The sequence below is a fragment of the Scyliorhinus canicula genome, chromosome 3 (assembly GCF_902713615.1).
Source record: "Scyliorhinus canicula chromosome 3, sScyCan1.1, whole genome shotgun sequence".
Lineage (NCBI taxonomy): Eukaryota > Metazoa > Chordata > Chondrichthyes > Carcharhiniformes > Scyliorhinidae > Scyliorhinus > Scyliorhinus canicula.
Genome location: NC_052148.1, coordinates 219,370,681 through 219,391,773, shown reverse-complemented (window position 1 = coordinate 219,391,773; position 21,093 = coordinate 219,370,681). Strand labels below are relative to the sequence as shown.

At 43.4% G+C, this 21,093-nt stretch overlaps 1 protein-coding gene across 2 annotated transcripts in view; it reads right to left on the bottom strand.

Moving 5' to 3' along the window:
• larp7 (La ribonucleoprotein 7, transcriptional regulator) overlaps nucleotides 1-21,093 on the bottom strand; it is a 45,342-nt gene that overhangs the window by 8,592 nt on the left and 15,657 nt on the right. For both annotated transcript variants that reach the window (XM_038792194.1, XM_038792195.1), the window contains exons 8-10: nucleotides 20,939-21,077; nucleotides 11,864-12,018; nucleotides 1,086-1,210 (exon numbers count right to left, since the gene is read on the bottom strand). In XM_038792194.1, coding sequence (XP_038648122.1) covers nucleotides 1,086-1,210; nucleotides 11,864-12,018; nucleotides 20,939-21,077 — 419 coding nt within the window. The remainder of the gene's footprint in view (nucleotides 1-1,085; nucleotides 1,211-11,863; nucleotides 12,019-20,938; nucleotides 21,078-21,093) is intronic.

The following is a 21,093-nucleotide window of genomic DNA, read 5'->3' as shown; positions in this document are numbered from 1 at the left end:
GTTCTGGACACACCCATCGTTGGTAACATCTTCCCTGCATCTCCCCTGTCTAGTCCTGTTAAAATTTTATAAGTCTCTATGACTCTTCATTCTTTGGAAAACCAGCGAGAACAATCCCAACCTAGTCAATCTCTCCTCATATTACATCCCTGGATGTTGCAGTACACAGTGGTTTCTCTTCAGATCGTACAAATCTTTCGCCTTTACTTATACAGTGTTGCAAGTATAAGAAATGGAGTTAAATCGCTTCTCGCCCTTTTGGTTAAGGCGTGCATGAGGTCAGGCGTGATGCCTGTATCTGGTATGTCTCTCTTGTGGACCATGAATTGGATTCAATTTGAATTGGTTTTTGCAGCAGGCAAGGGCTGGATTTGACGTTTGCCCCAGTCCACATTCTGATGAAGGAATTTAAAAAAAGAAATGGAGTTGAAAGCTTTTTATAAAATATTAAGTAAAATCGGTTTGATTTGCAACAAAAACTTTGGAATTAAATTATACGTTTCTAAAGAAGATTGACCTTATGAGCCGTTACAATTTTTTTTCCTTTTTATTAATTTAGAGTACCCAATTCATTTTTTCCAATTAAGGGGCAATTTAGTGTGGTCAATCCACCCACCCTGCTCATCTTTGGGTTGTTGGGGGTGAAACCCACGCAAACACGGGGAGAATGTGCAAACTCCACACGGATAGAGACCCAGAGCCGGGATCGAACCTGGAACCTTGGTGCCATGAGGCAGCAATGCTAACCACTGCACCACTGTTACAATTTTTTGACCATCAGCCTGATTAACAAGGCTCTCATTCAAACTTTTTGGAGGGCCAAAATATAAACAAGCGGGAAATTTGTAAATCAGACACAGGGGTAAGTGGAGGGATTCTTTTTAAAAATATACTTTTACTGTACTGGAAAGAAAGAACATTTCGGAAGCCCACACTAATTCCCAATCAAGTTGCAATACCCATTTATCCAGGGGGAAAGATTAAATGTTAAGAAAGCCACTTTGACGCGGACAAAATGTTAACAGTTTCACAGGCCGTCTTGAGAACCGGTTTTAAAAGAAGCTAGCTCGAGGGCATACATTTACCTTGATTTGTTGCCTGCCCAGCAGGGGCTCAGTGCTGGTGATCTTCACAATGACTCCACTCTCAAACTGAGGCCCCAGGGTGTTAACCTTCAAAGAGGGCTGAGCTCCTTCATCGTTAACCTTTGCTTTAGTATAAGAGAACAATACAGTCTGCATCAATAGCTTTGAAATTCAAGATTTTTTACACTAACACATTCATTCAAGGAAATCTAGCATTCCAGCCCCATCCCCACAGTCCAAGCACAATTTCAAGGCTCTTTGTTTTTCAAAACTATTTGCATACTAATTGACTTACATCTTCGAGTTGATTCTCCCTTAAGTGAATGTAAATTCCCAAACTCTGAAAAGTAATCTTCAATGCTCCCATGATGCTCAATTGATTGGACCAGTGAGTATTGCAGAGGCTTTCAAGCCTATGGGTTCGCAGGTTTGACTCTGGTCTATGCAGAGTTAATGGACCGTACATCGGCAATAGTGGAAATGCTGCAATTTCCATCCGTATTTCAGAATTTTGGAGGGGGGATTGAGTTGGAGGGGGGCAACAGCCGGATACCCTGGTCCCAACCTCCATTTAGAAATCATTCTGAAAGATGCGCGTGAGATCTGAAGTACACGGCCCGATTGTGTGACGAATGCAGGTTCAATTGAAACATTCAAAATGGAATTAGACAGTCATCTGAAATGTGAGATATTAATAGTCTTTATTATTGTCACAAGTAGGCTTACATTAACACTGCAATAAGGTTACTGTGAAAACCCCCTAGTCGCCGCACTCCGGCGCCTGTTCGGGTACACAGAAGGAGAATTCAGAATGTCCAATTCACCTAACAACATGTCTTTCGGGACTTGTGGGAGGAACACCCAGAGGAAACCCACGCAGACACGGGGAGAATGTGCATACTCCACACAGACACTGACCCAAGCCGGGAATTGCAAACCACTGTGCTACCATGATGCAGGATTACGGAGAAATGGCAGTGAAATGGCATATGGTGAACTCATTTGGAGAGCTGGCATGGGTGCGATGGGTTTGAGTGGCCTCACGCGGTGACAGCTCTGCGATTCTGTACCACGTGCACACGCACGGGTGTATTAAACACATGAGGCGAGGTCAGGTTTAGGCTTGCCTATTGTTCCTTCCACCTAATCGGGAATGTTCAAAGCTGCCACCCTCAAGGCTCACATGCATGAACAGTAACAAGGTATCGGAGGGAAATGGTCGCCTGTAGAGCCAAGACCACTGATGAGTTGTTGACAACAGTTAGGTTTTACATACCATCTTTAATGTCGTAAAATACCCTAAGGTGCTTCACAGGAGAATCGTGGAATAAATACAGTTAGTTAACACATTATTAGGGCAGATGAACAAAAGCTTGGTCCAAAAGTACATTTTAAGCAGCATCATAAAGAGTGAAAGTGGGGGGGGGGGGGGCGCAGCACGGTGGCGCAATGGTTAGCACTGCTGCCTCACAGCGCCAAGGACCCTGGTTTAATCCTGGGCTTTGGTCACTGTCTGTGTGGAGTTTGCACATTCTCCTTGTGTCTGCGTGGGTCTCACCCCCACAAGCCAAAAGATGTGCAGGGTAGGTGGAATGGTCATATCTTTTTATTAAAATAGTAAAAAATTTATTCAAGGCCAAATGGTACAAACACTAATTTTGCTTTGGAGAAACAGGGTACCCTCCTCTCAGTACCAACAAACGGGCGGGGGGGGGGGGGGGGGGGATTAGGTGGATTGGCCACGCTAAATTACCCCATAACTGGAACTCTTCCTTAAAAAGTATGAAAGTGGGGCAGAGAGGTTTTGGGAGGGAATTCAAGATCTTAAGGCATTGTCAGCTGAATCTATGAGATTAAATAGAGATATTTAGGAGGCCAGAATTAGCGGTGTGCATCTTTCCGCACTCTGCTAATTTTGGCCTCCTAAGTATCTCGTTATGGGGCTGGGGCGATTCCAGAAATAGGAAGTTAACATTTATATAAGGAGTGAAAAATAGCGTAATGTCAAATTTACCAAACTGCACAACTGCTCGGGGCAACATGGACTCTGGCAGCAGTGCAACAAGGCAGTGAGGCTGTTGCACACCTACAAACAGAAAGCAGCAGTAACATGTAACATGCAGTCCAATTCTGCACTCAGGACTCAGGAATTGTCCATGCAGACAAGTATTAGAAAATTGCACAAGTGAGTGAGAGTGTAAGCACCCACAGTCATGTGCAACAGCAATTGGTATCACCCGAATCTGAATTTACTTGGGTAGCTGCTCCTGGTTGCTCAGTAGGAAACTACTTGCCTTTTGGTAACATTGCTGGGGATGGTGACCGTCATTCTATGTAGAGATTTGGAATTCTGAATAATGGAATTCTATTTCTTTTTTAAAATAGTTTTCTTACTTTAGTTGATTCCAAAAGACATCCTTCAAGCTCATCTAACCACACCAACCCCCTCCCGGCCAAACTCTTGCTTCCCCAGAATCTAGCCTCTGTGCAAACTCTCCCTTTGTCTGCCATCAATCGCTGTGACTTTAAAACTTGCTCCCCACCGTTAAGAGGTTCCTTAAAAGTTGTCACTTTGGCCAAGCTTGTGCTTACACTTGCTAATATCTCTTTCTTTAGCTGGTCAGTATTTTCTAGCAACACCATGGTTGAACACCTTGGGATATGTTCTTTGATTAAATCTTTTTTTAAATAAATTTAGAGTACCCAATTCATTTTTATTTCCAATTAAGGGGCAATTTAGGGTGGCCTATCCACCTATTGTGCCCATCTTTGGGTGGTGGGGGTGAAACCCACGCAGACCCCGGAGCCGGATCGAACCCGGGTCCTTGGCGCCATGAGGCAGCAGTGCTAACCATTAAATCATTATATAAACGCAACCTAGAACATAGAACAGTACAGCACAGAACAGGCCCTTCGGCCCTCAATGTTGTGCCGAGCCATGATCACCCTACTCAAACCCACGTATCCACCCTATACCCGTAACCCAACAACCCCCCCTTAACCTTACTTTTATTAGGACACTACGGGCAATTTAGCATGGCCAATCCACCTAACCTGCACATCTTTGGACTGTGGGAGGAAACCGGAGCACCCGGAGGAAACCCACGCACACAGGGGGAGGACGTGCAGACTCCACACAGACAGTGACCCAGCCGGGAATCGAACCTGGGACCCTGGAGCTGTGAAGCATTTATGCTAACCACCATGCTACCCTGCTGCCTGTTGTTGACTACTCCAGAACTCTTTCCATATTTATAGTGTGTGTCACTGAAGCTTTAAATTGGTGCGTTATAACAGATTTCTTCTCATTTATGACTCTAATAATAATAATCTTTACCGGTGTCACAAGTAGGCTTACATCAACACCGCAATGGAGCCCATAGTGAATGCAGCTAAATTTTATTCCTTTCTTAGAGTAACAAAGCCAATGCGCTGAGTGGACAGGGCAAGTCCTCAATCCATCTTACTTGCTCCAAAACCAAATCAAAGTCAAATTTAACCTAATTCATGGTCCCCACAAACGAGACATAATGGATCCAAGAACAGGAGCTACACCTGACCTTTTTGTTGTTGCAAAAATATACTTTATTCGCTAAATATCTGAAAGGACATTAGAAGCATTGCACCTGATCTCATGCTAAATGCAGCACCGAGAGCATTTGGAGGCACTTGCCGCTCTTCAACCCAGCCATCTTGCATATACTGTATAAAGCTCAGAATGATGGAGTATATTCCTAAACCCAGTCTGCTGCTAACATGAACACCAAGCAAATAGCCCCCTGTTGTGTACACAACAGCACACTCAAATCTGTCTGATACATTCTTATCAAATCTTGATGTGTAAATGAAACAAGTGAGCACGTTTATCCTGGAACCAGATAATCCTGTCTGGAGTTCAAAAAATAAACTAATCGGAATCAGTTTAATCTAACATAAAGAGATTAGTTTTGCCAATTTATGTTAGTTAAGCGGGTTTCAGATTTCCTATCCTTCGTTTCTTAAGGTATGCCCCAAGTTCCAGACGAAACTCGCAGCAAGATTACCGAGCAGGATAAAGTAAGCATTGCAACGCAACTAAATTAATGTGTAAGCATCGAAAGCCATTGTTCGATTCATTTCATGGGGATGTTGCTTTGTTCCTGTTGACTTTGCAGCTGGAACTGAGCACTACAAGATACACAGATAAATAACTAAGTTTTAAATAAAAGGCTCTTCAATTAAAACAGCTAATATCGTCATCCTTTCAGAAATTCAATGAGTACACATGTAAACCTGGTATTGTGGGCATTTGCTTGGATATCAGTTAAAGATCAAACAGGGATTGGAAAGACAATGGTATTTTCCTTTGAACAAGGAGCAAGGAGGAGGCAAGTTTGTTCCCCTCCTTTGGCTTGCTAATTATCAAATTGTGTTCACACAACACTTCCTCAAAAGAATCAAAATGGTTCACGTTGTAATTACATAAAGATGAAAAATTAGAATTTCTTTCAAACTAAAAAATTCCCAAATTTGTCCTGTGGACATACTATAGAGGCACAATATGAAAGGCACGGGATGCTGTCAGTACACTGGCCATTATCTGAGGAGTCCAGCAGTGTCTGGAAGCTATTTGGCATGAACGATATCACAGCCCAACCTTACCCCACTTTGGAATCCCAAGTATGGACCAACAAGGTTCACTGGAGAGGGATCAAAATCAAGATTCTCCCTTCCCTCAACCAGGCTGACAAGAGGCCAAAACAACAAAGCCAACTTCTGTCCAGTTAGCACAACACAGACCAGGAAACAACCCAAAAGACAGTTTAGGCTGCGTCATTTGGCAATACACGATGCAGTGCCTTTAGGTCTTGTGAATTTATTTAATTTATTTTTAAGAGTAAAAACAATGGATCAAACAAAATTAATCTAGACTCATCACTGCAGAAACGTTTCAAGTAACAAGTAAAATCAGCAAGAGTGGCACAAACAAACCCATTCACTGACATGGATTAAAAACCAAAATGTGCAATTAATGATTCACTGTACGTCTGATGATCTGTTATGTGGCAGCACGGTAACATTGTGGATAGCACAATCGGTTCACAGCTCCAGGGTCCCAGGTTCGATTCCGGCTTGGGTCACTGTCTGTGTGGAGTCTGCACATCCTCCCTATGTGTGCGTGGGTTTCCTCCGGGTGCTCCGATTTCCTCCCACAGTCCAAAGATGTGCAGGTTAGGTGGATTGGCCATGATAAATTGCCCTTAGTGTTGGGTGGGGTTATTGGGTTATGGGGATAGGGTGGAGGTGTTAACCTTGGGTAGGGTGCTCTTTCCAGGAGCGGGTGCAGACTCGATGGGCCGAATGGCCTCGATCTGCACTGTAAATTCTATGATTCTATGTACAAAACTATAATCTTATTTTTTGTGATTGAACATATACTTGAAGGAAGGAGGGGCAGCACATTGGTTAGCACTGCTGCATCACGGCGCCGAGATCCCAGGTTCGATCCCAGCCCTGGGTCACTGTCCGTGTAGAGTTTGCACATTCTTCCCGTGTTTGTGTGGGTCTCACCCCCACAACCCAAAGATGTGTAGGTGGATTGGCCACGCTAAATTGCACCTTAATTGAAAAAGAAAAATTGGGTACTCTAAATTTGTTTAAAAAACACAAAGGGTTTACCTAGTGTTTTTTGCTCATTAAGTATTTTTGAAATATAGCCACTGTTGTGTAACATTAGAAAACATATCAGTTAACTTAATAATAATCTTTATTGTCATAAGCAGGCTTACATTAACACTGCAATTAAGTTTCTGTAAAATGCCCCTAGAAACCACATTCCTGCAGCTGTTCGGGTACACAGACGGAGAATTCAGAATGTCCAAATTACCTAACAGCACGTCTTTTGGAACTTGTGGGAGGAAACTGGAGCACCCAGAGAAAACTCACGCAGACACGGGGAGAACGTGCAGACTCTGCACAGACAATGACCCAAGCCGGGAATCGAACCTGGGACCCTGGCGCTGTGAAGCCATAGTACCAACTATTATTCGACCATGCAGCGCATGACGAGTCCCCACAAACAGCAATGAGATAAATGGTCAGTTAATCTTTCTCAAAATGGTTCCAGTAAGAAGCACTGCTGCCTCACAGCACCAGGGACACGGGTTGAATTCCGGTCTTGGGTGACTATCTGTGTGCATTTGCATTTTCTGCCCATGTCTGGATGGGTTTCTTACGGGTGCTCCGGTTTCCTCCCACAGTCCGAAGTCCCACAGGTCAGGTGGGATTATGGAGGGAGTGGGTCTGGGTAGGGTGCTCTTTCAGCGGATCAGTGCAGACTCGATGGGCTGAATGGTTTCTATGGTTCTATGTTGGTTATGGGATATATTGGACTGGCTACCAGAACTATGTGCTGGTTTGCAAATAATAACATGGGATCTTTAACACATCCCGTAGGGACAGAAAGGGAACTCTGTTTCGGGATGGCATGGTGGCACAGTGGTTAACACAGTTGCCTCACAGCACCAGGAACCCAGCTTCAACTTCTTAAAAAAAAAATTTTCAGTACCCAATTCATTTTTATCCAAAAAAGGGACAATTTAACATAGCCAATCTACCTATACTGCACTTCTTTGGGTTGTGAGGGTGAGACCCACGCAGACATGGGGGGAATGTGCAAACTCCACGCAGACAATGACCCGAAGCTGGGATTATACCCGGGTCCTCGCTGCCATGAGGCGACAGTGCTAACCACTGTGTCGCCCTGACCCAGGTTCAATTTCAGCTTGGAGTGACTGTTTGTTCGGAGTTTGCACGTTCTCTCCCTGTCTGCGTGGGTTTCCTCCGGGCTCTCCGGTATCCTCCCACAGTCCAAAGTGTTGTAGGTTCGGCGGGGTTGCAAGGATAAGAACATAGAACAGTACAGCACAGAACAGGCCCTTCGGCCCTCAATGTTGTGCCGAGCCATGATCACCCTACTCAAACCCACGTATCCACCCTATACCCGTAACCCAACAACCCCCCCCCTTAACCTTACTTTAATTAGGACACTACGGGCAATTTAGCCTGGCCAATCCACCTAACCCGCACATCTTTGGATGTGATGGCCTAGGTAGGCTGCTCTTTCAGAGGGTCGGTGCAGACTCGATGGACTGAATGGCCCCTGTCTGCACTGAAGGGATTCTGTGATTCTCCAGTATAGTTTTTGCAGCATTTTCTGTTCAACGTCAGATTTCCAGCATCCGCAGTATTTTAATTTTATGTTGGGACAGAAATGGCCTTGCTGCCATTTCTGAAACAGGGCATAGCTGACAAGGCAACACACCCTTCAATAATACATTGAAGTTTCAGCTAAAATCATATGCTCAGGTTGCTGAAGCAAGGTTGTGATGGACATCATAAAGCGAATACTGTTATTTCCTTAGTAGGAAAAGCTCCTCTCCCCAAGTGCATGAGGATAATAAAAGCAAATTACTGCGGATGCTGGAATCTGAAACAAAAACAGAAAATGTTGGACAAACGCAGTAGCTATGGAGAGAGAACAGAGCTAATATTCGAGTATGGATGACTTTGTCAAAGCATAAACAAGTACAACAAAAAAAAAAAATTTTGGAGTACCCAATTCGTTTATTCCAATTAAGCGGCAATTTAGCGTGGCCAATCCACCGAACCTGCACATCTTTGGGTTGTGGGGGCGAAACCCACGCAGACACGGGGAGAATGTGCAAACTCCACATGGACAGCAACCCAGAGCCGGGAGCAAATCTGGGACCTCGGCGCCATGAGGCAGCAGGGCTAACTCACTGCACCACCGTGCTGCCCCATAAACAAGTATAAATGTAAATATCAAAATACTAATAGTGAGACAATTTCCAATGAAATTTTGAGAATTCGACCTACAGTGTTCAAAATTCCAACAGTAAAAGCAACTGTAAAATTGCACCACAATCACCATTCAAGTTAACACCTTTCTTAACGCCTCTCTCACTGTCTGGTGAGATAATGGCACCTCATTCACATTCCCAAACTTCTAAATTAGCTGCAATTAGTCATCAAACAAGTTCAACTGCTGCAGTTTTAATTAAGTTGTTCTGATGCTTTTGGGCTTTCAGTGGAGATTTTCAGTTTAAAGAGGTTAATGATTGTACTTTGCTGCGGAACAAACTAGTCCAGTTAATTTCCCATGGAGATGTTTGATATTGGTCTCTGTAACTTAAATTCAAGGCTGTGGTTTCTGGCAACGTCATGAATGCACATATGACAGGGCCAGGTTAACTGCCCCCTATAATTACGACAGCCATGTACAGCAGGGCACATGTGTGGTAATCGCCTGCAGCAGAAAGACAGAATGTCTTTAACAGAACATTAAAAAAAAATACATTTAGAGAACCCAATTAATTTTTTCCAATTAAGGGGCAATTTAGTGTGGCCAATCCATCTACCCTGCACATCTTTGGGTTGTGGGGGCGAAACCCACGCAGACACGGGGAGAATGTGCAAACTCCACACGGACAGTGACCCAGAGCCGGGATTGAACCTGGGACCTCGATGCCGTGAGGCAGCAATGCTAACCACTGCACCACCATGCTGCCCTGAATGTTCCTGAACTGGAGTATTTTACTGCAGTAATGTTGGTCAGTGTTTCTAAACTCTGACTCACTGTGCCAGCAATGTAAGTGGATTGTAGGTTGCTGCGAGTGTTAGACACTACCACCTCTGCTCATTCTTCCCTCATCTTCCACTCTGAGTCAGGCCGGTGGCTCCAGCAGTGACATTATTGGATTTCTGCACATGAGGACCTAGTGCACATGCGCAAACAGGTATTGGCGGTCATCCTGCTTGGCCATAGTGCATTGGCAGGAGACATGTTGTAAATTTGAACACCTTAGGGCGGCACCGTGGTGCAATGGTTAGCACTGCTGCCTATGGCGCTGAGGACCGGGTTCGATCACGGCCCCGGGTCACTGTTTGTGTGGAGTTTGCACATTCTCCCCATGTCTGCGTCTGGGTCTTACCCACACAACCCAAAGATGTGCAGGTTAGGTAGATTGGCCATGCTAATTGCCCATTAATTGGGAGAAAAAATAATTGGGTACTCTAAATTTATATTTTTTCAAAAATTTGCACACCTAAATATTAGCAATGCGCACCTTCAATTTACACTGAAGATTATGGAAACTTAGACTAACACTTGAATGCCAGAATAAGGCTTTTCAGTTGCTACTACAACAGATTTATACATTGCAGCTGTAGTCACTTTGGCAATCAGAGGCCACTGGTCCTGCTCATTAGCAATGCTGCACACTGCACATGAACATAATCGTACCTGTTTGGTAACAGCCCTCCTTAACTGGGTGGGCCAAGATCTATCCACTAAGGGTGGTATAGTAGCACAGTGGATAGCACTACTGCTTCATGGCGCAAGGACCCGGGTTCAATCCTGGCTCACTCTCCGTGTGGAATTTGCACATTCTCCCTGTGCCGGTGTCGGTCTCACCCCCAAAACCCAAAGAAATCAGGGTAGGTGGATTGGCCACGCTAAATAATAATAATAATCTTTATTGTCACAAGTAGACTTACATTAACACTGCAATGAAGTTACCGTGAAAAGCCCCTATTCGCCACATTCCGGCTCCTGTTCAGGTACACAGAGGGAGAATTCAGAATGTCCAAATCACCAAAGAGCATGTCTTTCGGGGCTTGTGGGAGGAAACCGGAGCACCTGGAGGAAACCCATGCAGACACAGGGAGAACGTGCAAATTCCGGACAGATAGTGACCGAAGCCGGGAATCGAGCCTGGAACCCTGGCATGTGAAGCAACAGTGCGAACCACTGTGCTAATTGCCCCGTAATTGGAAAAAAAAACATCTCCACTGGCGGTTTCTTCAAATGCAATCAGCAGTAGCTCCTTAGCTTCACCATCAGAAGTGCACTCCCTTGAGTAGAGTGGACAGAGGTATCTACTGCTTGCAGCAGCACAGTTGCATTATAAACACAGCAAGATGCTCCAATTTAATTAACACCTCCAAGTATTTACTAGTGATTTGAATCAATTCATTACTTATTTCTATTGTGAATGGTCTTTGCTTCCATGCCCTGATACTTAACATTCAACATATAACATACTTTGTGCGGTGCACATGATATACTGCACAGGTGATCACTTTATCCAGTGGGCTTTTATTTCGGTCAAGTCCTGGGCTGGGAGGTGGGAAATGGTCCGTCCTTGGTCACATAAGTGGCTCAGCTGGATTCTCGACGAGCAGTCGATGTACCAACTCTCCTGCAGCTGGCAAAATGGCATGGCAATGGGAAGAATTCACACACAATCCCAACGCCTCCCTGCCTCTCCTCAGCTTAACATTAACCCACCCCAACACCTTCCTGCCTCCGAGCCTAGCCTCATCCTGGCATTACCCATTCTTGTGATTTTTCCCTCCCTGTGGCGAGTGCGTAGCCTTGACTCAGTTCTCCCCCCCCCCCCAGGAGATATTGGCAAACCTGGGGAATTTCATATAGATGGAATAGAAAGAAAGACTTGCATTCATATAACGATTTTCATGACCATTGGATCTCTCAAGTGTTTTACGCCCAATGAAGTAGCTCTGAAGTGCAGTCACTGCTCTAATGTAGGAACACGGAGGCATAAATAGCTAACTGGAGACAAAGCTCTGCGTTCCTATCTTTCCAGAATGAAAACAAGTTCAAGAATGTACAAATAATCACTACAGGCTTTTAAAGTATGATTAAAAATTCTATAATCACATGTTTTTTGTATGATCCATTCACAGAAACCAACCTTTATTGTTTTCAAGTTCTTGTTTGTTTTTGTCAGTCACCTCCATAACCTCGCCGTCATTTTGCTGTTTGATTTGTAGCATAGTTTTCTTTAAACTGGACATGCTGGATTTCTGCAGCGTTAAGTACTCTTGCTTCAAATCCATCCACTCTTTTCTGAAGAAACAATAGAAAAATTAGATGGATACCTTACTTGTAGCCTTGGCACATTCAGTGTGAAAAACATCCCCAGATACGTTCTCTGGTGAACTGCTCGGTGGATAGCCGTAGATTTAATTTCTCACTCATAATCTTGTTTCGTTTCCATGGAGAAATCTGAGTGGGCAATGGTGGACTATTTGACTGGGCAGAGTCCGGCTGGAAATTGGTGCCGCTGGATACAGATGGCAGAGTGGCGTTGCCACCACTTTGCCACCCCCTTAGTGGGGTTGCCACCATTTCCTCTATGCAAGAGGGAAAAAGGGGAGAATAGAAAATGACAAAGTGAGTCAAGTTCAAACCACTTCTTTGCTAATTGGTAAAAACTACCGAAAAACAGAAAACAAGTTAACTAAGAGGTGACATAGGAAAATATAAAACTGATTTCCACTTTAAACAAAAACAGATGCTTGGTGACCGATTAACTAGAGTTATTTTGATATGACATACTGTCAAAAACCTTTTAAAACTGGGTATTTGGCAATCCTTAACCATAGCCACTTTTCTTTGCTTTCATGTCCATGGGATATTGCAAACTTGTGCAAATTACTGCAATCTTGCCTGGGCTTAACATGTGAAGGATTTTGTCAAGTCACAGAACATTTGCCAATTGGAAGGCTTCCCATCACATACATATTTGAGAATTCATTTTGAAATAAGGTTTCGCACAAGCAAAGAAAACATCACAAATAAGAACAATTGTAATGTTTCAAAGTGTGATACCGAGATAACTATTGATCTTCATTAATAGAAATGCCACGTCAGGGACATGGGGAAAAGAGAGGGGAATGGCACTCAACCACAATGCTTGTTCGGAGAGCCGGAGCAGACACGATGGGCCAAATGGCCTCCTGCTGCACCGCAAAAAGTGCTATGATCACAAAGCTAACTGAGGATATTTTGCTTGAGTCACTGAGTTCAGTGGCTTCCATCATACAGGAAAACACAGCAGTCATTTTTCAGTCATTCGACAACCCAGAAACAAGATCAATAACGAGTTAAAAATAGCCTCAGTAGAATTTATTGAAATATGGGGCAGGCCACCAGAACGCCTTGCCTGTCTCCAAATCGCCCCAAACAATCATTAATGGCAACAGGAGCATCAACAGGATAATGGGGGACACTGATTCGATATCTCAGCAGAATATACTTATTAAGGAGAGACGTTAGCATAGTGGCCATATCATTAGACGAGTAATCCAGAGGCACAGGCTAATCATAATTAGGGCAGCACGGTAGCATTGTGGATAGCACAATTGCGTCACAGCTCCAGGGTCCCAGGTTCGATTCCGGCTTGGGTCACTGTCTGTGGGGAGTCTGCACATCCTCCCCGTGTGTGCGTGGGTTTCCTCCGGGTGCTCCGGTTTCATCCCACAGTCCAAAGATGTGCAGGTTAGGTGGATTGGCCATGATAAATTGCCCTTAGGGTCCAAAATTGCCCTTAGAGTTGGGTGGGGTTACTGGGTTATGGGGATAGGGTGGAGGTATTGACCTTGGGTGGGGAGCTCTTTCCAAGAGCCAGTGCAGACTCGATGGGCCGAATGGCCTCCTTCTACACTGTAAATTCTATGATACTGAAAAAAAAATTCTATCTGTGTATCAGGATTTAAATCCCAAGATGGCAGCTGTGGAGTTTAAGGTCAGTGAACAAATATGGAATATAATGCTAGTCTCAGTAATAAATGATCTTAAAACCCTAATCGGTTCTTGTAAAAAATGATTTGGTTCGCTAATGTTCCTTAGAGAAGGAAATCTGCTGTTGTTGCCTGGTCTGGCCTCTATGTGACTCCTGATCCGCAGCACTTGCCTCTGAAATGGTCCAGCAAGCCACTCACTTCAAAGGAAAATAGGGATGGACAATAAATTATGTCCTTGTCAGCAACACCCGCATCCCATGAAAGAATAAAACGGATATGAAAATGAAAATGCAATTTAGATACGTGAGCTCAATGGGGCTTGAACCCAAATTTTTCTAATCCTGAGGCAGAAGCAACACCAAATGATACAAGGCAATGAACGTTTCTTTATTTTCTATTGAGATAATTCGCAGGATATGGCAAAGCTGCCATTCATAGCCAATCCTTAGCTGTCCATGATATAATGGTGATGAGCCATCTTCCTGAACTGCTGCAGTCAGTGTGACAAAAGGTCTCAGAAATTAACCCAGCAATGAAAAAGAACACAGCAACACATGGTCCAAGTCAAGATGGCAAATGACATGCAAATGTTGGTTTTCCCATGCACCCACTGTTCTTGTCCTTTGGACTGGTAAAAGTCACAGGTATGTCAGTTGCTGTTGAAGAAACTTCGGCAACTTGCTGTAGTGCATACTGTGGGATAGAATGCACTCCTGACCATGGTATTCTGGTGGTGACAAGAGTGCATGTTAAAGGTAGAGAATGGATTACCAATTGGTTTTGTCCAGGATAGTAAGAAGTCTTACACCAGATTAAAGTTTTCAGAGCACTGCTCCTGCCTCAGGTGAATATTTGTCCAGGATGGCATTGAACTTGGAGTTTTGTTGCAGGTGCATCTACCTGTACAAGTGGAGGGTATTTAATCAAACACCTAACAGTCCTTATAGACAATATTGGCTTCCAGGGGGGTCAAGAGGCGAGGCTTTCACTGTGGAATACTCATCCCACCGTTGCCATTTATACTGGCCAATCCACCTAACCTGCATGTCTTTGGACTGTGGGAGGAAACCGGGGCACCCGGAGGAAATCCACGCAGACATGGGGAGAACGGGCAGACTCCGCACAGACAGTGACCCAGCAGGGAATTGAACCTGGGACCCTGGCGCTGTGAAGCCACAGTGCTAATCACTTGTGTTTACCGTGCTGCCCACAAAAAATTGGGCAAAATTATGAAAAAAGAATCACATCCAAAATTAGTTTTTGGATTCATCAGTACAATGGAGTGCCCTTGTTTTTGCTATTCATCACTGACACATTGTTCGCATATTTTTAATTCATCTACGTTTCTTGAAATGCAGCAACCTGAATTCCACATTTTGAATGCATGTTATTTGCTCCTACTGAAAACTAGTTGTGTTGTCAAAAATTGAAAATTTAATGATTAAAAAAAAAATGAACCTGCAGATTCCCGGGTTGAATTTTAGTCCAGGTTTATGTCAATGATTTCTGTTGGGACAGGGGAATGGATATAAGAATTAGCTTCCACACGAGTTTGGATAAGGAGCTCTCCCAATGTAGTCACCACTGCGGGGGAGGGGAGCTATGTGAATATGAATTCGAGGGGAGAATAGAATTTAGCTCAGCTGTGATACTTCTGCAGTCAAATGAACTGCAGTTATATACCCACTTAGTGAAGTAATGGAAGATACCCATCCATGCACCACAGAGAAGATGGTGGTGGTGGGAGAGAAAAAGTAGATGAAAACCATGGGCCACCAGCCCTGATTGTTTTTGACATTAAGGTGCCATTACATTTGATGCTTCTGTAATCTGTATTACAATGTCCAGTCCTCACACTTTACATTAGATTGCTAAAACCCCAGTTTCTCAATTCCAGACCAAAGAATCACATGGTTTAAACAACTTAAATGCGTGGAGTTGGTTCATAGATCTCACTCTTCCTCACTGCATCATCTGAACTAAACATTCACTGAATGGATCTGGCCATGCTGCCAAGTTGTTAGATTGTGCCCTACCACATGTCCTTCATCGAAAATTTAATGCAGAGAAACTGTGCGGCACAGTGGTTAGCACTGCTGCCTCAGCGCCAGGGACCCGTGTTTGATTCCGGACTTGGGTCACTGCCTATGTGGAATTTGCATGTTTGCCCCGTGTCTGCGTGGGTTTCCTCCGGGATGCTCCTGTTTCCTCCCACAGTCTAAAGATGTGCAGGTTAGGTGGACTGGACGTGCTAAATTGCCCCTTAGTAGCCAAAGGCCAGGTGGGGTTACAGGGAGAGGGCGAGGGATTGGGCCTAGGCCTAGGCGGGTTGCTCTAAAAAAAAAAGAGGGGCACGGTGGCACAGTGGTTAGCAAGGGACGCAGGTTCAATTTTGACCTCGGGTGACTGTCTATGTAGCGTTCGCACATTCTCCCCAAGTGTCTGCGTGGGTTTCCTCCGGGTGCTCCGGTTTTCTCCCACAGTCTAAAGATGTGAAGGTTAGGTGGATTGGCCATGCTAAATTGTTCCTTAGTGCCCAATGGTAAGATGGGTTGTGGGACGAGGTAGGATACTCTTTCGTAGGCTCGGTGCAGATCTGATAGACTGAATGACCCCATTCTGCACCGTAGGCATTCTATAATCCTATAAATCCCTTTGACCACAAAACCTTCAAGCAGTGGTCTGCACGTAACATTCTACAAGCCCTTTGGGAAAAGGAGATGGTGGACTGTCAAGGTAATTTGGGAGACTGCCTCTTCACCAGAACTTTCAAACAAGCACCAAGACCTAGTTTAGTTGGTGGTGAGAAAGGCCCCATCAAATAATTTCTACACGCCCAGAGTCTCGCCCCAGAGACAGTTGCAGACTTCCTTGTGGAATGTGTCTTTGCAAAGAAAGTCTGGAGAGAGATGAGGTGGTTTTTGTCGAGGTTTGTCCCGAGCGGCTCCATGATGCAGGACTCTTGTGACCTACGGGCTGTTCCCAGCAACGCACACCGAGACAAACATCAATTGCTGATGGAGGATCATCAACCTGATGAAAGATGCTCTTTGGTCTGCCCCAAAATTATTGGTCTTCCAGTGCAAAGAGTTGTTCCTGACCAAGTTGTGCAGACTGGCACTTCCAAAGCCCAGGACTACGGGCTGAGTGGTGCACTGAATCTTGGGGCAGTCGCAGCAGAGGCACAATGGGGGAGGGTTACTGTCAAAGACCTTTCAGACATATTGCACAGAGGGGCTGGGAATTGTATAGAACCCCTTGGACTAAAAAACATAGAACATACAGCTATTCGGCCCATCGAATCTGCACCGACCCACTTAAGGGCTCACTTCCATCCTATCCCCGTAACCCAATAACCCCATCTAACCTTTTTGGACACTAAGGGCAATTTATCATGGCCAATCCACCTAACCTGCACGTCTTTGGACTGTTGGAGGAAACCAAAACACCCGGAGGAAACCCACGCAGACACCGGGAGAAAGTACAGACTCCGCACAGACAGTGACCCAGCAGGGAATCGAACCTGGGACCCTGATGCTGTGAAGCCACAGTGCTATCCACTTGTGCTGCCCAATGTATGACTTACATTGAATGTACAAATTGAATATTACACCTATCACAATTGTATGGAAGCACCTCAGAATGCAACTGGATCTATGTAGATAACTTAAATACCGTTGTACCATTTGAAATGCCCATTTTGAAATGACTGGAATGTTTCTTTGACTGTATTGAAGCACCTCAGAGTGCAACATGATGTATGCAGAGAACCTGAATATTATTGCACTCTGTGCAATGGCCATTTAAAAATATTAGTAATGCTCTTTCAGATATTTTATGAATGAAGTATATTTTTGTTAAAAAAAATGTAAAACCATATGCACAATACAACAAACCTTAAAAGCTACAACTGTACTCAATAACTTTAACTGTAATGCTAATAACTAACGTTGTCAATTTTCTAATTTCTATAAAGGAATCAGTTTGATCAAGGTTTCAATTCATAAAATATCAGGACAGCACAAACAGGTTTCATCCCAATTTATTCATTTTAAAAGCTGTTCAAAAGATTTCTCCTCAGAAATGTTTAAGGTTTTCACTTTAAAAAGATTACAAGTGAATCCTCAAACTCAAAACATCTCCCTGCTTTCAATAATTAACTGCAAATGTTCAGAACAATATCCAGCAGAGCCACATTGTCTAGAAAAAAATTGTGTGTTAATACATCATTGTGCAGACTATCTTAATACCATTAAACAAAAGCAAATACTGAATTAAGAACAGTCAGCCTACTGGTGATGGCCCCAAATGCTGCCATTTACAGCTTGTTAACATGCCGGCACCACCCACTGAGGCAAACAGGTTTAGATACATCTCCGAAACAATAGAAATTCAAATGTTCATCCCCTTTAGAAAAGGTGCCTCATTAAAATCACTTTACCTGGAAGAAATATAAATATCAGCAAGTGAGAGCAGAGAATCATTTAGCTGCAGCAGAGATGAGAAGGCAGGAGCATTTGAAACAAGGAGCATTTGAAACAAGGATGACTTTTGAGTGCAAGTATACAAATTTTGGCTGTTAACGATTCTAATTCTTTACCTTTGTAACTTCTAGTATTAAGTTGGGTTTGCTTTCAACATAGAAAGGTTTTTTCTCTACTGCAATTATCAGTTGTGAAATGTGTCCCCTGTTACGTCAACATTGAAGCCTTTCTGTGATATACTTCAGTAAGTGCTTTTATGTTGAAGTGGTCGTGGATACTTCATTCTCTGCCAGTGATATTTTTAAAATGTTTTTTTGAACCGTCTTGAAAGGGCTACTCTGGTATTTAAGCTACCAAGTTGTTAGGAAACGTCTGCAAGTGCTGGGTTTGTAATGAAAAGGTAAACGAAAAATGGTTCATACAAAATAAAACGGGTGCCACATTGGGAAGGTCTACTCTAATGCTTTTAACATAGAAACTTGTTTCTGTAATTGCAAGGAAGTGCTTCTGTGTTAGAGGCACTAGAGCAAGAGAAAAGACACAAGTTTTTTTAAAGGAATCGTAAAGATAGCAGCTACAGTGTACCACCACTGCGATTGTGCAATGCTGTTTTTTTACATTGGTATTGCACTTCAGCAATGGTGATGTACTGTCCAGTACCATCATGGAGGCTGCTCACAATGCATGTCTTGTAATTACATACACATTATGTATTGTATAAAAAGGGTGGAATCCCTCAGCTCATTAAAATCTTAATGACTGAATCCCAATTTGTGTCTTGCCCTGGAAATTAGTACTTGTGTGTCCTTGAGGCTCAATGTTTCTGCTGACATGTTTTATTGTACCTGTTGCTAGTTACTCCAACAAGTGAAGCTTGCTGTCAAGTTTTATTAGTAAGTACTCACATGTTGGAATCTCTAGCTAACAGGTTTAACATACAAAGTCAGAAGCCAGTGTTCTGCTCAATAGGAGACTACCTGTTTGTAAGCAGTACTGTTTGGTTAAAGCAGCTGTATATTGCAAGGTTCTACAACATAGGCCAATTTCACTTAACTTTTGGGCTTGTCATAACGTAGCCTCTGGTTTTGCAGAATGTAATTGATTGCAAAGCGTGGCCCCTATTAAGAAACCAGGGAAGTTGGCTGAAAATTTTAACTGGTGCATTCAGTATTTCATAAGGAAACAGAATCCAGCATCAATAATCCGATTTTGTTGTTTTTAGAGATCCTAGTATGGAAGCACTTGCTGTGTATTATATAAAATAAGTGCTTATCATATTGGGATTTCTAATGCAGAACTGCAGCCATCAACTACCCATAAAGGTTTTATCGCCAATGCTGCTTGGGTGGCTGTAAAAAAATCCAATGACACTTCAGGAAGTCTCTGGTATCCTGGCCTTCAATTAACACCGCAAAACAAATTCAATTGGACCATTGTCTCACTCGGATCTTTGCAAGACTGTTTCAGTGACTATTCTGGGATATCCCAAGGTTGCAAGATTTTGTTTTAAATGCTTCATGACTGTTTATGGAGCCTCTAACATGTGAGTACTTGCCTTCTCTCAAGTTCAAGTAAGTGCTCTCATGTTGGGATTTCTACTGTACAGAAACACCACTATTAACTTAATAAATAGCTCAGTAACTTAATAAATAAATATCTTAATAAAATGTGGAGATTTGTAAACTTTGACACTCATTAGTTCCTTTCCAGTTCCATCATGGAATCCCGAGATTGCAGAGTGATCCAAGCCCTGACACCAAGATTGCAAATAATTGGGAGGAATATCTGTGGCAAGAACTCCTAACATGTATGCACTTTCTGTTAAATTTCTAAAGTAAGTGCTTTTATGTTGGGATTTCTCGACACACAATTTGCATTGATAAGAAGCAAAACTTCCATCATCGCCTTCCTGCTCAATTGTTCAAAATACTGTAATTCTTAGCATGCCTTTTTAGAAGATTGAATTAAAACCACATTTGTGATGTTTGCAGCCGTTTTCAAGTGTGCTCTATTTTGATTTTGTCTTTTCCAATGGAATTGTGAAGTGGAGCCTCTAACATGTGAGAACTTGCTCTCATTGAAGTAAGTGCTCGCTTGTTGGGATTTCTACTGCTCAACGGTACAACTTCCTTTGAGAACATCAAATGGAACAAGAGGATGATGTAGTTTTGAAGCACCAAAATGGAAAACTTGCTGTTAACTTTTTTAAGTAAGTGCTTCATATTGGTGTTTCGAAATGTACAAACTATTTCAATGACTTGAGGCGTGTCATGTGGAAATTAATGGCACCGTAATTTAGTGCACTATATTACCACTAATCCAGAGACTTGGACTAGGATCTTGTCGTAACAATACTGCGGATACACACTCAATGGATGCTGCCAGTATGTGGTGTTTCAGATTTTATTTTTGGTTCAAATCTTGCCATGCCAGTTTTCAGAATTTGAATTTAAAAGGTGACATTGCTATGAAGCCCAACTAATGCCCTTCAGGGCAAGGAAGTCTGCTTGATCTAGCCTCACACGATCAAATATCACAACTGCTGTGTGGCGCATTTCTGCGTCGCTATCACCCCCACAACTCTCAGAACGTTGAGGGTAGGTGGATTGGCCACGCTAAATTGCCCCTTAATTGAAAAAAATAATTTGGGCACTTAGTGCAACAAGGAGGGAGGAGGGACAATCAATGGTTCTTATGACTACATAACAGCGGCACCACTCCACCACTTCCCCCTTAGATCAGCAATATTCCACTTACTTGGATAATACTCGCAGAGGAATGACCTCCTCTTCCACCTTGTGCCTATCTTTGTGTTTTTTTTTCCGTTTTCTCTTGCCTTTTGATAGGGACTCGTCCTTCTTATCTCCAGAACCACGCTCATCTTCCGTTGAAACATCTTAAAAAGTAAACAC